At 38.0% G+C, this 15,561-nt stretch overlaps 1 protein-coding gene across 1 annotated transcript in view; it reads left to right on the forward strand.

Annotated features, from left to right (window-relative positions):
- Positions 1 to 15,561, forward strand: part of LOC115233817 (discoidin domain-containing receptor 2) — a 176,757-nt gene that overhangs the window by 123,568 nt on the left and 37,628 nt on the right. The window contains exons 5-6 of the mRNA XM_029804417.1: positions 9,033 to 9,180; positions 11,132 to 11,311. Of these exons, the coding sequence (XP_029660277.1) occupies positions 9,033 to 9,180; positions 11,132 to 11,311 (328 nt within the window). The remainder of the gene's footprint in view (positions 1 to 9,032; positions 9,181 to 11,131; positions 11,312 to 15,561) is intronic.

Raw genomic sequence — 15,561 nt, forward strand, 5'->3', positions numbered from 1 at the left:
TCTTTCCCTTCCCTCTTTCTCACTTTCTCTCTATATCTATCTATCTATCTATCTACCTATCTTTCTCACCTATAGAAGGTGGCACGTATACGGTTCAACGTACAGACTTTTCGCTCCCCCTCCGGCTCGTACCAGACGTTCTTCCCATTTTCACGCAGATTTGCTCAAAGCGCGAGAGCAGGCCGGATCCGGAGGTGGAGGAGAGACAGAACGCCCGGAAGGAAAGAGTACGGGAGAACACGAACGTTTACCCTGCAGCCTCAATCTGGGCGGCATGTGATCTTTGTGCACACGCCTCCTTCCTTTTGCTCCTTGCACTTTGAATACAGGCGGGGAGAACGAACGGCCGTGAGACTAGAATGAAGAAACGAGGAGGGATGAGCGCGAAAGGGGGTTGAGAGGAAGAGAGAAAGAAAGAGCGACTACGTTATCGCGCCGTTGTACGTGACCCGAGCTCTCTGCAAGCATTTTTCCACGGGAGACGTGGTCGTCGTTGCTGCGTCTCGGACGAGGCGAGTAACGCGAGCGCACCGAAAGAGGGTTTTCCGGTATCCGATCAAACACTTGCTCGTTTTGTTACCAGCGCCGATGGGATAGGGGTAATGCGGGAATGTATGTGACAATTAGGGTCGTCAACTAGCGAAGAGAGAGTCACATGCTTTCAGCTCTGCCGGAGAAGAAAAGTGAATAATGGCGTACCGTGTGTAATGGAAGATACGCGTGACTGATTTTACTACCGTTGTACACGATACATTCTCGCGAAAAAAATTAAAAAAATTAAAGCGTACGTCTAGAGATACTACGTAATTAACCGTATTCGTACGATCGCGCAAACGTAACGCGATAAACACGATGAATGCTAAAGTCCGGTACGCGCATAAGGTAGTCGCGTATTTTTACGCCGGGCCAACGAACCGGTTACATTTTTACACTGGAAAAAACGCGCGACGGTCACCGGCCACGACGTTACTCCAATAACGAAACAAAAATATAGAGCGAGTGTGCGTCGGGGGCGCGCGCGAGCGAGAGAGAGAGAGAGAGAAAGGGGGGGAGATTATGACTCGCTTCTTATGAGGTGCGCGCGAATTAAGCCGGACAGGCCGGGCTCATCTAAATTCACGAAACGCCGGAGAGTAGCCGGATCCCGGGGCTTGCTAGATGCAACCTGATGGAAACGGAGCGGAATACAGCAGCCAGCCGGCCAAGCTAACGCCTCTCCCTTTTACGTTCGGACGGCCGTTGTCGTGCCTGCGGCGGGACAATTGCCAACGGTGGACGTGTTTCATTAACGCCGACACACCGGCGCGGACGAGACTTTGTGAGCGAGGCACACCCACGGTAACTCGTATACGTCTTGCCTGTAATACGAGCAGTCCTCGCTCTCTGCAGCTCTTGAACATACCTACCTGTCGCGACCGGGCTAAATGAATTTGTTTATTCTTTCACGTTAGAATTGTATTGTTGTTTCTTTTGTCACATTTTTCGTACATCTTTGCATCATCTGAGTTACTTTTTACGGAAATTATGTATTAAGATTATATACATGAGATAGCAAAAATGTCATTATGTTTGTAAATTCTAATTAGCTTTAAAACCAATTGAGTTTGAAATTTTTCAATATTATTAGATTGTCTCTTGTGATATATATATTTAGAGATATAGAGACAATATTAATTATTTTTTTCTGTCGTTGAAGTCGCGACTATTTCGTAAACTAAATCTCATGTGAGAAAATTCTGCGTTCTACACATTTCCTACTTATTTTTACACGAGAGGAATTACTTCTTTTTCCATTGTACCGCGAATTACGCTACGCTCTGTATACTTGGTCCTTGCGGATTCCAGCAAATTGATGACGCATACGAGAAACAAGACTCGGTAGCTTCTCTCAACGATAATATTCCCAGAAATGCACTATGATAAATCTTATACAGAGAGTTATTACAGTGGCAGAATTCTACACATTGTTATACGAAATATGTCTCTGTATTATATATAAGCCTGGTAGCTTTTAAAAAACATATGCGTCCCTAAGATTATTAGAAAAGACCACTGCCCTTAGTAATAACTCTTACAATATATACAATATTATAAATTCTTATAATATTACAAATTTATGCAGTTATATTTTAGTAATTAATTTAATAAAAATCGATGAAAAATGCTACTCTTTATAATTTTCACAAAATGTGATAATGCTTAAATATTTGTTGTATTCTTCGTTTCTTTAACACATCGTCAATCTTTGCGTAATTTTATAGCCAACTTCTTGAGAAATTTAAGATGCGAGAACGAACTAAGACGCAAACACCAAAAACGTTTTTCCATTTCTCTTAGTCGGGCGTATTGGATGATGGCACACGCTCCGTCGTAATCGACAAGTACTCGCTACTGTTTGACTTGGTGACAGTTCGCTTAAGTCCACAGGTATCAACGGTAATTTCCATCGAAATTTCAATCTCGTTTATCCGCAAAGTAACTTCCCTGAACGACCGGCTCGTTGCAGTCGCTGCTAACTCTCCCTTCCTACCCGGTCGTGTACGTCGCCCTTCCGACCCTTCTCGCCCCCTCTCGTCTATCGCACGGCCAAAGCGGCGGCATCACGACGTATCGAATTTTAATCAATCACCGATAGGGACAGCCAATTCCAGAGCCAATTAACATATTCATTCCACAGCACCCGGCATTCTTTTTTTTTCACCAATTTCAGCGAAATTCAAATTGCAATATGGCGAGCATTACGAGATACTCTTCGGCGCCCGCCGGTGATTACGTAGCGGTCATTAACGCAGGCGTTTGCGCGCGATAATATTGCTCAGATGTACGGTATTAAAAAAAAAATAAGGGTAACAAGAAACGGCTGAGAGCCGCTCTCATTATGTAGCCACTGGCTAAACCAAGTTGACGCAGCGAATTTTGATATCGCTACGTTATTACGTTGAGATTTTTTTACAGAGAAAAATGTCAGCGAAACAAGCCAAGAGCGGAGGTTTTGCAAACAATATCTTGCACTTAATAAATTTTAAGGCGAAAATTACATAACTCGTGGTTGTGCGGCTACATAATCAGGTTTACCGAGCTTTCGCCGGAGCATAGTATGTAAAAAAAAAAAAAAAAAAAAAAAAAAAAAAAAAAAGGTAATTTATTATTTGATCTTTCACGTGTGCGTTTGAAAATCTAAACTTTAGTAACTCTGTCTAGAAATGAAAAATTCACGTTGTCAGTAACGATGGTGCGCTCCTAGTCAGACAAGCCAAGAGGAAAAGCTAGTTCAATATCAAGCGAACCAGGACAGCTACCGTACCATTTTTCCATTGGATTTACGGCACGTTTGAAAAATCAACTACATTCCACGAACTGAAAGAAAATACTATTTGGTTGTTTCAGTCCGATAAGGAATTAAGGGAAACAACAAATTTGTACGTATCAAACTTACACGCGCGTACAAATATATGTATCTCGTATAATATATATTCCCTTATTTCTCTCTTCATGGAAATTCAATAATCGATGAAAGCCGTAGATGGAGGGTCGCCATAAAATTGCTCATAATCCGCGCAGGGTATGGCATAAATATGTGCAGATAAAATATCTCTACACTCTAGCGCCTTCTCTACTATGTGGACATATGCATGTTGGTTCTACCGGTATCGATGGATTATGGATTATCGGATACGCTACGCGAACATCCTATTAGCAGATTACCGCATGAACCGGTGATGATTCTCTCCGCGATCATATTCCGCGCCTCTCTCCTTTTATTTTTACGCCGTTGGCCCCTTTTCTCCGTTGCTCGTTTTACTAGCCTCGTTAGGAATCCGGTCTCGATAGAAGAGCGCTTCAATCCGGGTAAACGGGAAGGTTAAATTTCCTTTTCCTTACTCTCCTCGGAGTTTGTTTACCCCGGTTTTATACATATCGAGGCACTCGCTTATACGGGAGAGTAGTCTACAATCATCCTTCGTTTCCTCATGGACAGTTTACACATGATATACTCAAGTTTCTTGAACGTTGTAGCGACCGTGTCTATGCAAATTTTATATTACGATGTAATTCTATTAATGGCTACGTGTCTTCCGCTACATCGTTATTTTTATAATCAAGTCGGAGTAATATCCTTAGTAAAGAAATAGAGATTTTGTTTATTAACTAATATTAATCGAGGAAAAGGATTCCTTTCTTTTTACGGATTAAATATATGTTACAATTAAATACTTAGCGAATGTTATAGAATTTGACGTTGACCGCAGACAAATTAAAACGACGTGCATTACTGCAATGTCACAAATCGCAATAATTCTGAGGTAAAACAACGCACGAGTCATCAGCATTAAAATGCGCAAAATTTAATTTGTCTATAAAAATATATATTATCTACCTCTTTAAATAACTTAATTAAAACAAAATCATTGAACTTTCCGGCAACTTGAAATAGATAAAGCTACGGGACTGGAACGATTTTCGACGAAGCGGCATAAGACTTTAGTGCGAAATTAAAGGCATTAAAATGAAACAGTCTTCATTACGGGAATGCGGTGATTTCGGCCGCAAACAGATTAGAAGCGGTCTCCTTTCCACAAGGGTGTCCTAGGGAGGTAATTGTCTACACGCCGGGCGAGCGGAAATGGGACACGCCGCGTAAGCTCGTTCCGCTTTTTCGCCTTCGTAAGACGATCCACCTGCCCGAGTAAGCTAGCTTCGACCTCTTGACCTCGGCAAGCTAATAAAAGCTCTGTCAAGATAGCGTATCAGTCATTTTAATGTCAATTTTGTGCCAATTCCTGAATTAGCCGTAATATTAAGTCATGCTTCATTTAGATAAATGAACAAAGATTATCTTCATGATATTATTTCCAGGCAGTATAATTCTCGTTCCCTCTATTTTACAAGAGCTGTTTACTTAATTGCTAAGAAAAATAATTGCGACGGTTTAAAATGGTTATACGAGGCATGTTAAGAGAAAACCACAAGAGTAGATGCAACGATTTCTCGTTTACGTGGAAAATTATGGTTTTAAGAGATTGTTGGTCGCAAAGTTGGTACGTCTACAATTGTTTTAAAGCGCACGGCAGCGAATGCAGTCGGGTACATACATTGCGTTTAAAACGATGCAATCTTAAGCGAACTAGCTATAAAAGCGCAAGTGTATAACGTAAACTTTCGCGTTGTCTACCGAAATACGTTCGATCGACCCACTAACCTTCTCAGGTTCTCTCCTGAGGACTATTTCTTTGCGCTTACACAGTAGAAAGAGATCACAGGATAAGGTGCGAGTCTTTTTATTACCGAAGTAAAACGAGGTCGGCCGTTTTATGATATAAACGACATTGACGACATTAATCGCACGAATTTCAGAAAATATCCAAATGACCGTCGATATTCGCGTCGCAATATCATATGGATTTTAACGCTGGGATTTACTAAAATTAAAGTGTTACGCGTGGAATTTAATACACACATGCGTACAATTATGAAATTTTCACCTAAAATCGCGTAAAATTTTTTACAACACTCGCTGATATTTTTCCAGGTATCACTTCATGATCTCATTTATATGTATTACGTATGAGTACTTTTAAGGTTTTAAAAAATGATTGTCACGACCTCGTAAAATTTTATCTTATTAATTTATTTTATTAAATAGTTACCATATGTAAAAAAGGATCGTAATATAGTTATTAAAAATGTATTTTTATATTGCCAGCAATATTTTTACTCGCGAAAAACACACAAATTATTTTCCACGATATATTATAAATAACAAAAACCAACAATATAATTAGTATAATTTTTAACTCGATCAATATATGTATACAATCTAAGAAATGCGTTTTAATCTATTACTCCAGAATTATTAAATGAGAAATAGCATAATTAAATCAAATGTTTTATGTAGAAATTCTAATTATATTATCTACATATTACCATATCAGTTATTGCAAAATAGCTATGTTATTAGGAACATTACTAAAATGTCGTAGGATTTATAATCAGTATTATTCTCAGTTCTGTGACGAATTATCGATTTAGGAGAATTCTACTTATCTTCTAGCATAGACATCAATTTTATGCATCGGTGAGAGACGATATCGTAGGACCCCGTTGGCGGTCCTTATATATAGGTGTATTAATTATTCCTATCGCGTAGACCCCGGTCTGGCTTGTATTCCAGCACGTTGCAGTTGCAGTTGTAATGCATCCGCGGTCGGTCGTTTCGAGACGGCCGATATAGTTCCACTCTACCGCTGCGGCCCGGTTCAAGGGGCACGTTCCATTTGCGTGCAGTTTACAACTTCATGAGCCGTTTACGGCTGCAGTGGACCTCCTGCATTTTCTACAGCTAAACGACTTAATTGACATTAATTGTTATCCATACAATGATAACGTAAAAATCTTGTTTGGACAAATTCGAATTGTATAAATTTTATCTTGTCCCCTGATTATATAATTCAAATTTATATTCTATTTTACTTTCATCGCTTTTATACTCTTACTAAAAAAACTGTGCTTGTCAGTAAGAGATAAAATATCTACCATCATCGGAATACATTATCGAAATATTCCGCTCACTTGCTGTAATCATGAAATTCCAAAACGAGCGTTCTAGCGACCGCACATCGTTCTGAGTTTCGACCACCATCTCTATTGGACATCAGATACTGCGCTTTATATGATTAACGTGAAATAACAGATTCCTGGTTAGAAATTCTAATCGCGGCACCACCAGGGTAACACAAATCAAAGCAAAGGGCAATGTCCAACTCGGGCCATGGTCCGTTTCTGTGTATAGAGAGCATATTAGCGTTTGTGTCATATCTACTCTCCGCTGGTGCACGGTGTTTAGACCGCACTTGGTTTTCGGTGCAGAGGGAGAGAGAGAGAGAGAGAGGGAGAGTAGCCTGGTGTCGCGCGAATATTCATATTTCAACGCGGATTCACTGCTCTCCGGGATGACGACGGTCAGCGTGTTTGGACGATCCAACATGTCATGTATCACTCTCTACATGATTCTATAATCTGCACGGTGATATAGATTACTTCGTTCCAACGCGAATAACAATTAGGCAGCTATACTAGCAGGGCAGGATACTGATTGCGAAGTATCAGTAAAGTGAAATTACTATTTAGCATGTTATAATTATATTAATATTATTTTCCAGTTTTTTTATAAAAATTATTTATATATATATAGTGATTAATCATCTTTAATTGACTGATTATTCTGATAATGGTAACGAATCAAGAAATAATTACTATACTTTTAAAATAAATATATACAGCATAACATATATACTTATATCTCAGGAAAAATATTATATATACATAACTATAAAATTAATTATTATTAGAGGATGAGAAAAGTGAATCAAAAAGACGAAGTGTTAAAATAACATTAAAGATAAGAATAATAGAGTTGATAAATAGTTTTGTCTTAAAAGATTACAGCGTGTGAAATAGCACATGAAATTGAATATAAATGATCGTTGCTTGAACTATCAAGCTCAATCTGTTTTACGTATCTATTTTACGGTGAATATGAAAACAGATATATCAACCTGTCCTGTCCAGATCAGCTCTTAGTTCTTTTAAAGAAGAAAGCTTTGCTATAATCGCATATCAATCTCTTTTTCTAACGCTGAAAGAGCAAAAGAATTACGCATGAATTTAAGACAAATATATATTAATGATAAATATTATTTCTATGAATATATTTTTTTAATTTACAGGGTACATATTATTTAACGGCAATATTATTTGTTATGTATTATGTTAGAGCGCTAAGATAAGCCTATAATTACAGATAAAACTCTCTACGACGCGAAATAACGGGATACGAGAATCGCTAATCCCAGTTCAAACGTCCAGAATGCAAAATAGAACACGATACAAACGTAGCTATTAAATTACACATATGTATGTATAACGCCGAAGGCGCGAGCATTGATGCAATTATCTTTAACATGTCTCTCTATCAGCATACATAGTAATATACAATCGAATTTAAGGTCTTTTTTCTCAAACAACCCCATTGATTCTGCAACTCTGATCTTTCTCGAACGCACGTCGATATTGGCATTTCATTGTTAACCCCTTATTAGTCAATGGCGATTTACTACGTACGTCTCTACGATGTGATCCGTGACGGATGCGAACGCATATATTGGAGAAAAAGAGAGAGAGAGAAAGAGACAGAAAAGGGAAGAGAGCTGGACTGTTTCACTCTAGATTTAACGCTTGCATTTAAATTTAGAGGAGATGCGGGACGGACCATTGTTTACTAATCGGATCCGGAAAATAGCGCGTTCCCGGCCCGTGAGATTCGTTCTTAGTACAGTAAACATGTTCCAATGACCGTTGGACAATTCCCGTCCCTCCGTTTAACGCAACCGCTGTATACGTTCGTCATGCATCGCGATAAAACAGTCGTATCGACGACACTTTCTAAAATTTGAGGTAACCCATAATTGAAGATATTTTGACATTTTTTAAACCGTTAATATCATGAAATTTATTAAGATGACACTTTAAAATTAAAGTAATGCAGAAATATATAAATACTGAAAAAAAAAATCAAGACAAAAAAATGCATTTGAAAATGTTATATATATGTATAGTGCACGTAACAATAGAATTACAAACATGTTTTTTTTTCAATACTATCTTTTTGAAAATTGTATGTTATTAAAAAATTTGTGATATTAAATAATAAAAAAATATATAAAAAAGAAAAAAAACAGATTTTATATGGACACTATGAAATACGCGCTTGTTTTCCTGCTTTTTGACCAGAACAGAAATATCTGGATGTGACTAAAGTTAACTATTTCACCATTTATTTCTATTGTGATGACATAAAAGCCCCTCTCGTTTCATCAAAAATATATGTAACGATGATACAAGTTGTTAAATTCAAATTGCAACTTTTTTCAGTAACATATTGTCATATTTCTTTATTGTAATCATTTCTCTGGCAATAATATGTGCCTACATTTACACCGTATTAATAATTGTGTTCTCTTTGTATGTTGCAGCTTTTAGTGGGTAATAACAATGTATATACGGAACAGGAACAGATTTTTGATCCACCTATAGTCGCAACAAAAATACGCTTTATCCCTTACACCTCTCATGTGCGCATGATGTGTATGCGCGTAGAGCTCTATGGTTGCCCATGGACAGGTGAGTGAGATATATGAATGTATAGTTTTCTTAGCACCTTTCCCAATCACATATTTATTTGCAAAGCAACTTGTTGCCAGCGGCGAAAGAATATAATTGGATCAACATTTTAATTGCTTTTAATATACATATAATATATGTGAAAAAAATATTTTAGCTGAAAATTTCAAAAAGTTTATTAATAACTAATAATTAATATTTGTTTTGCAAAATGGTGACATAATGTGTATAAAGAGATGTCTGAAGGATAAGGATGTAATTGGATATTTTTTATTAAATTAAAGAAGCATTCTTTGTTGCATTAAGAGTTATAGTGATTAATAAATTTTACACTATGCACGAATGGAGCTAATTATGTACGATCCCATCAGCAGCCACTGCCATTGTCATTGTCACGAAAACAAAGCTGGAAACAAGCGGTACAAGTCCCTGTGGGATTGCTTGCGTGTTATCATACATTTTACATTTTATGTCAACTATACATAGTCTACTTTCCCGGAATTTCTTGACGAGGGACCACAACCGCTGTAAACTCGACAATAACTTAAATTTATATCTTAGTTTTGTGATTGCGAAATTAAAAACATGTAACAAAAAGAGGCATAAAACATCTTTTTATTCGACGGATACAACTTTATATCGTGATTCCAATCCTTACATTCATTCCTGTCTACAAAATTTTTAGATTTATCCATAAAATGGATAATAATACATATTATTGTAATATAAAATGCTGTTTAAATATGAAGGTATGACAAGACGCATACATTGAGACGAATTAATAATTAATTTACATTTTGTTCGTTAAAAGAGATTTTAGATTTAAATTTTGTGAATTGTCGACGTTTGCCGGCTGTGTGACGAGACGCCGATCGTAACGCGTCAGTCTCTCGAATCTGCGATTAACTTAGATTTACGATCAGACCGTCGGCCGTGAGCCACAGCTGCGTCTACATTAATCCAACGTCGACGAACTACGCGGCATCCGCTAACTGTGCCATCTGCATAGCCCCCGATCAGCGTTATATCGTTTAAACGCGCAATTACAGCGACTGCCAATAATATTGATTCGCAAAATAAATTATGACTTACGAATGGCATTAGCAAACGTTGGGACCATTAACGAGCAAGGAGTGTAAGCATGCAGATGGTAAAGGGAAGATGTATAGAGGCGAAGAGATATAGAGAGAATTACGCGTTCTACGATTATTGTAATGAAATATTTGTCACGTTCTTAGCAAGATTTTATCGTTATTATCGTCAATAAATATTATATTACTTGTCATTTTATTGATATGAAATGAATAACGCGAATTGAATCGACTCTTTACTCTGTCAGTGCGATAATCAAAACGTACTTTTTTTAGTCGTTTCAAGTAAATGCAAAATATGAGAGAACCATATTTCTCCGTGCATATTTTACACGGAAATCTGCGAAAACAATTTACCGCTATGAAACAGAAAAATAGTTGATTTGATATGAACGGGATGGCGAAATATTTCCTTCCCAAGTACCGAATCGTGTAACTCATTCGTACTTATTGACGCCTGACAATCTAGAAGCATATTTGTTTCTGACGTTTGTTTCGTCGAAGTCGTGCTCGCTTCGACGCGATTTTTAACGAAAGTGTCGCGCAGCGAGAAAGAATCGACTTTGGGGATCTGATAAATTTCGTATCAGCAAAGCGCGCTTGAAGCTTCGCTACCGCGTTGCAACGTCTTAGATTTTGGATCGATTCTCGGTATAATCCTCGTGGTACCGAGATTAAAAATGTTTACCCTCGTTATCTTTTCTCTGACGACACGACGTGCGCTTCACCTGTAACCATCCGCAATCTTATCACGTTTGTCGGAAGGAAGCGTTCATGGCACGACCAAGTAGCAACGCGATGATGCATAGTTCAGGAGCTTATATATTCTTTATACCCGGCTTCTTCTTATTCACTTGCAGAGGGTCTCGTCTCGTATTCCATGCCCCAAGGAATCAAGAGGGGTACCGAGGTTGACCTCTCCGATAGGACGTACGACGGTCGCGAGGAAGGAGGTTACCTCTCTGGGGGACTTGGTCAACTCGTCGACGGGCAAAAGGGTCCCGACAACTTCAGATTGGACGTCAGCGGCAACGGAAAGGGTAAGGCGCGGGTGCTTCGTGCTGGAATGAGATTAGCGCCGGCGCTAGATCGTGTCTAGATTAGCGTGATAGAGCCGTCTTCGCGAGCTCTACCCGCCAACCTCTAGTCTAGTCTTCTTATTCCGTCGGTATCTCACGCTATCTTACTCGTTAACTTCTTTCTTCCAACTAAATAGCGATCCGAAGCCCTGCAACTCTTGTTACAATTTTGTTTAACGCGAGCTTTACGCCCCTTCACGAACGATTACGCTCTTGTTTCAAGACGCTTTACACCCTTATCAATGTTGAGGAAGTAGTGTAATAAGCGCACGCAAAGTCTGTATGTATTTTGTATAATGTCGAAACACCAACATCAGCATTTTATGACTACGCGATGTTATGTACGAAATGCATTCCCCTTCTCACAGTGTAGCACATATTGAAATATGTGAACGCACGAGAATTCTGTTAAAATATCTCGGATAGCTTCCGCGTTAGAACGGACACATATCCGTTTGGTTATTTAATGAATTTTCAATCTACGCGTTTCATTCGCTTGATTTCGCGCATCAAAAGCATATGTTTCTTTGTCGATACGTTCTTTTCAACGAACACGATTACCTTCCGAACTGCGTGTTTTGCTCCATACATTTAATCAATCCGGAAAAAGCTTTTCTATTTAATAAAACACTATGATTAATGCGCGCAACATCAACCGGAAGTAACGCATTGTTCGGTGCCAATATCAACTGTCCTCGGTTACCGACGGATCTTATTCACAAAGCCAAATGACCGTCGAAATTTAATTGAAAGGGACATGCTCATGTACGGAAATGGTTTTTCGATCGATTGATCAGATAGAATATTCGTCGTTACCAACGCGAGATGCGTTCGTTTCCGAGGCATGTATGCCAGAATGAAAATGAAATTTTCCGTCGATCGACTTCAAGTGTATATGTGTGTAGATGAGAAAGTCAGAGAAGGGTCAGTAGAATCCAGAGAAGCCGTGGGAGGACCAGCGGAAGAACCTGGGATCCGGGGCCAAATGTGTTCCGCAGCGCCGCTCGAATCTGTTCCAATTTACATTTATATTGAACCGCGAGCTAGGCTGCAACCAATCGCCGCTGTTTACTCGCTTTCTGGATACATTTGTGTCTTTCCATTTACGCCATGGGACACCGTCGCGTACACTCGGCTACACCGAGTTGCTTATATACTTCCACCTTCTTAAACTTTTAAACCCGTCAAAACTGCGTACAACCTCTCTCGACTCTCCTTAAACCGGAGAACACCATCGATCGGAATTCCTGCAATCGAAACACCGAAGACTTTTCCGCTCTCGGTATCTCCGATATTTACGCTAGTACCTCCATTCGAGATGCTTTTAACAATGCTTCAGAAATGCTTCGCAATAGAATCGTACAAGTAGCAAAGTAAAGAAAAAATATGACAGACGTATGTGAAGATATTTATAATATCGATAATATTTTTGGAACACATTTGCACAAATTTGCTTTATCACACGCGCGATAAAAAATATTTATTTTATTCCACCAATTTTTTGAAAGCTTTTCAACGCTGCAAAAACTTTCATTTTATCAAATAATAATAACACAGCATGGCTTTCTTATAACAAACTTCGCTTAATAAAATATCGATAAACGTTCATAGCGGTTGGCAGCTTGTCATGGTCATCCTGATTCTGGTTTACGAGCATTGTATTGAAACTATATAGTTCCAAAATGCTTTAAAGAGGAAAATCATCAACCGACCGAGATATGTAGGTACGGCTATATCCACCTAGGGTGGTTATCTTACGATCCTCGTGAAGGTTCAGAATTGATGGTAGATAGCGACCGAAGGCGGCGACGACAGGAAACTGGAAACTATTTACTCGGGGGACGATATTAAGGGTGGAAGGGGGATTATATGAAAGCGGATAGGTCAGGGCGATATAACGCCATCGCGCGGACCCGGTATATTGTTGAAAACGGAAGGGACGATCCTCGCAGTGGTAGTTGTCGCAGGAAGTCGTGCAGGTACACAATGCAAACTGCGTGATTGAAATTCTCGTAAGTTTTAATATACTCTGAGATTCTTACGCCGCTATACACACACAGATACATCACACGGCAAGTCTGTGATTTCCCTCAAACGTCGTCGAAATACAAGAGCGATGACACCAGGCCCAAAATTAGGTGACCTTCGTTTTTCTTTCCTTCTTTCAGTCATGTTCTGCCCGCTCTTTTCAAGGATTTCATCGAGAAATAAAGATAAAAATATGAAGATTTTATAACAAAAGAACGGATCGCTCTCTGAGGCATTGAAGCATAGAGTCTGTGTATTAATATTTCGCGATATGTAAAAAGATATTGAAGGAAGAGAAGAGAAATATAAATACGATAAAGAGATATGCAGGATTTATAGTTGTAAGAATGTATCGATATTTTAATTTTTTTTACAAAGCATTGAAATTTACTAAAGAGATTCAAAGAGCCCAGAGTGTTAATCAAACTCGAGAATTAATAAATATTTTAACACTTTTAAAAAGTCAAATATTACAAATATCCAAGGATTGAAAAATCCAATTATCGTATCATAGTACATTCTTTTCGCAATAACGTGAGCTATTCAAATACTTTATCATCTTCTTTTTCATTCCTTCGTTATTTATTAATTCTCCGGAAAGTATGTACGGCGCAATAAATGATGAAAAGTGGTAATCCGTGTTTGTGTGTAGATGTTGAAATGGGAAGGTACGGCGCAGTTAGAGATCCCGAAGTCAATGTTGAGAGTAACAGGAGCGCTTCTGAGAAACGCATAACACGCCGGCCAAGCTTTAAGGTTATTGCAGTCCATTTTCAATCCGCATATTCCCGTGGGACACGTGTGTTTCCACATGTACTCATATAGTGGGATCTAATGGTGAGACTCGCGCAATAAGCTGCCGCTATAGCTCGAAACTCTTCCGTATCGCGTACCACGTTGCTTCTCACACGTTGCTATATACCAAGTGGAACATTTCCGAGAGAAATGAAGCGAGAGAGGAACAGAAAGCAGGAAAACAAACACGAAACGTAATTAACGTTTCGAGGAAGTATACGAGTCCCATGCGAAAGCTCAACTTGCGTGAATCTGAAACGGGTAATTTAAATTCTATTACGTGCGAACACTTTTGCGCCACTTCTGGTGCATTTATATAATAGAAAATGTTGTTTTTTTTTTTTTTTTTAATTTTAAAAAGAGAACAACGTTGGTCACGTGCTTGCGAATTATTTAAGAAGAGTTATCAAGTAACCCTTATTAAGTTATCCTTTGTTTTAAGACGGCGGTATAGAGCAGGAAGTACTACGGTTCCTCCAAGACTTTAAGTTATGCGAAACTTCTTTTAATATTACCTCATTGAAAATCAGATCTTATTAGATTTTAGTGGAAAAATAAGATCTTTTCTTTCCACTTTTATATAATCTATTTATCTTCAATTGAAATTTAAATACATTATCAGGTCGTAGTTACTCCAAAAATTCTTACGTTCTTCGCTCTGTTACATCTTTCCTACAGAATATCAAACATTTACACGTACATTTTTCACGGATTGTTAGACATGTGTTCGTTTCAGACACTTGTTTTCCGTGTTTACGCTATGTCCAAATAAATTCTATATCACGCACGAAATGCTTACTATTCGCGTTACAGATTTTATTGTTTTATTTTTAAGAATGCGTGCGCACATTGTGCACTCATAAATGGTCTATCACATCATGCAATCGATAGCGTAAACCTTTTTTTTTTTTTTTAATTCAAACGCGCCAGGTCGGAATTTTTTTATACGTATATAGGTCACAATTTTTATATGGAATTTGTTTTACGTGAGAAATCAAGTTGCAATGACACATGTAAATCTTCAATTATCGTTAAAAAATAACGAAAATCTAATATGCAAAAATAGCTTATATCTAAGCTATAGCGGTTGGGAATTTGCATTTACTCGTGCAAATTCTCACATTTGGAAAATCCATATTTTTTTTTAATTAAATTATATTATTAATAAAATTTTTATATTTTTTAAAAATTTATAATCATCATAATTCTTTGTTAGCAAATATAAAAATAATATGATTTATATTTATTTAAGCATTTAAATTTATATTTACTTCAAACTCTTATATCTAAGGTATTTAAAAAATATGGAATTTTCTTATACCAATTTCGAGTTAATTTTTCATATGTGAATTGACATCGCATAGATCCAGAACTCTTTATTATTAATT

This window comes from Formica exsecta, unplaced genomic scaffold (genome assembly GCF_003651465.1).
Source record: "Formica exsecta isolate Colony F162 unplaced genomic scaffold, ASM365146v1 scaffold191, whole genome shotgun sequence".
NCBI classification, from domain to species: domain Eukaryota; kingdom Metazoa; phylum Arthropoda; class Insecta; order Hymenoptera; family Formicidae; genus Formica; species Formica exsecta.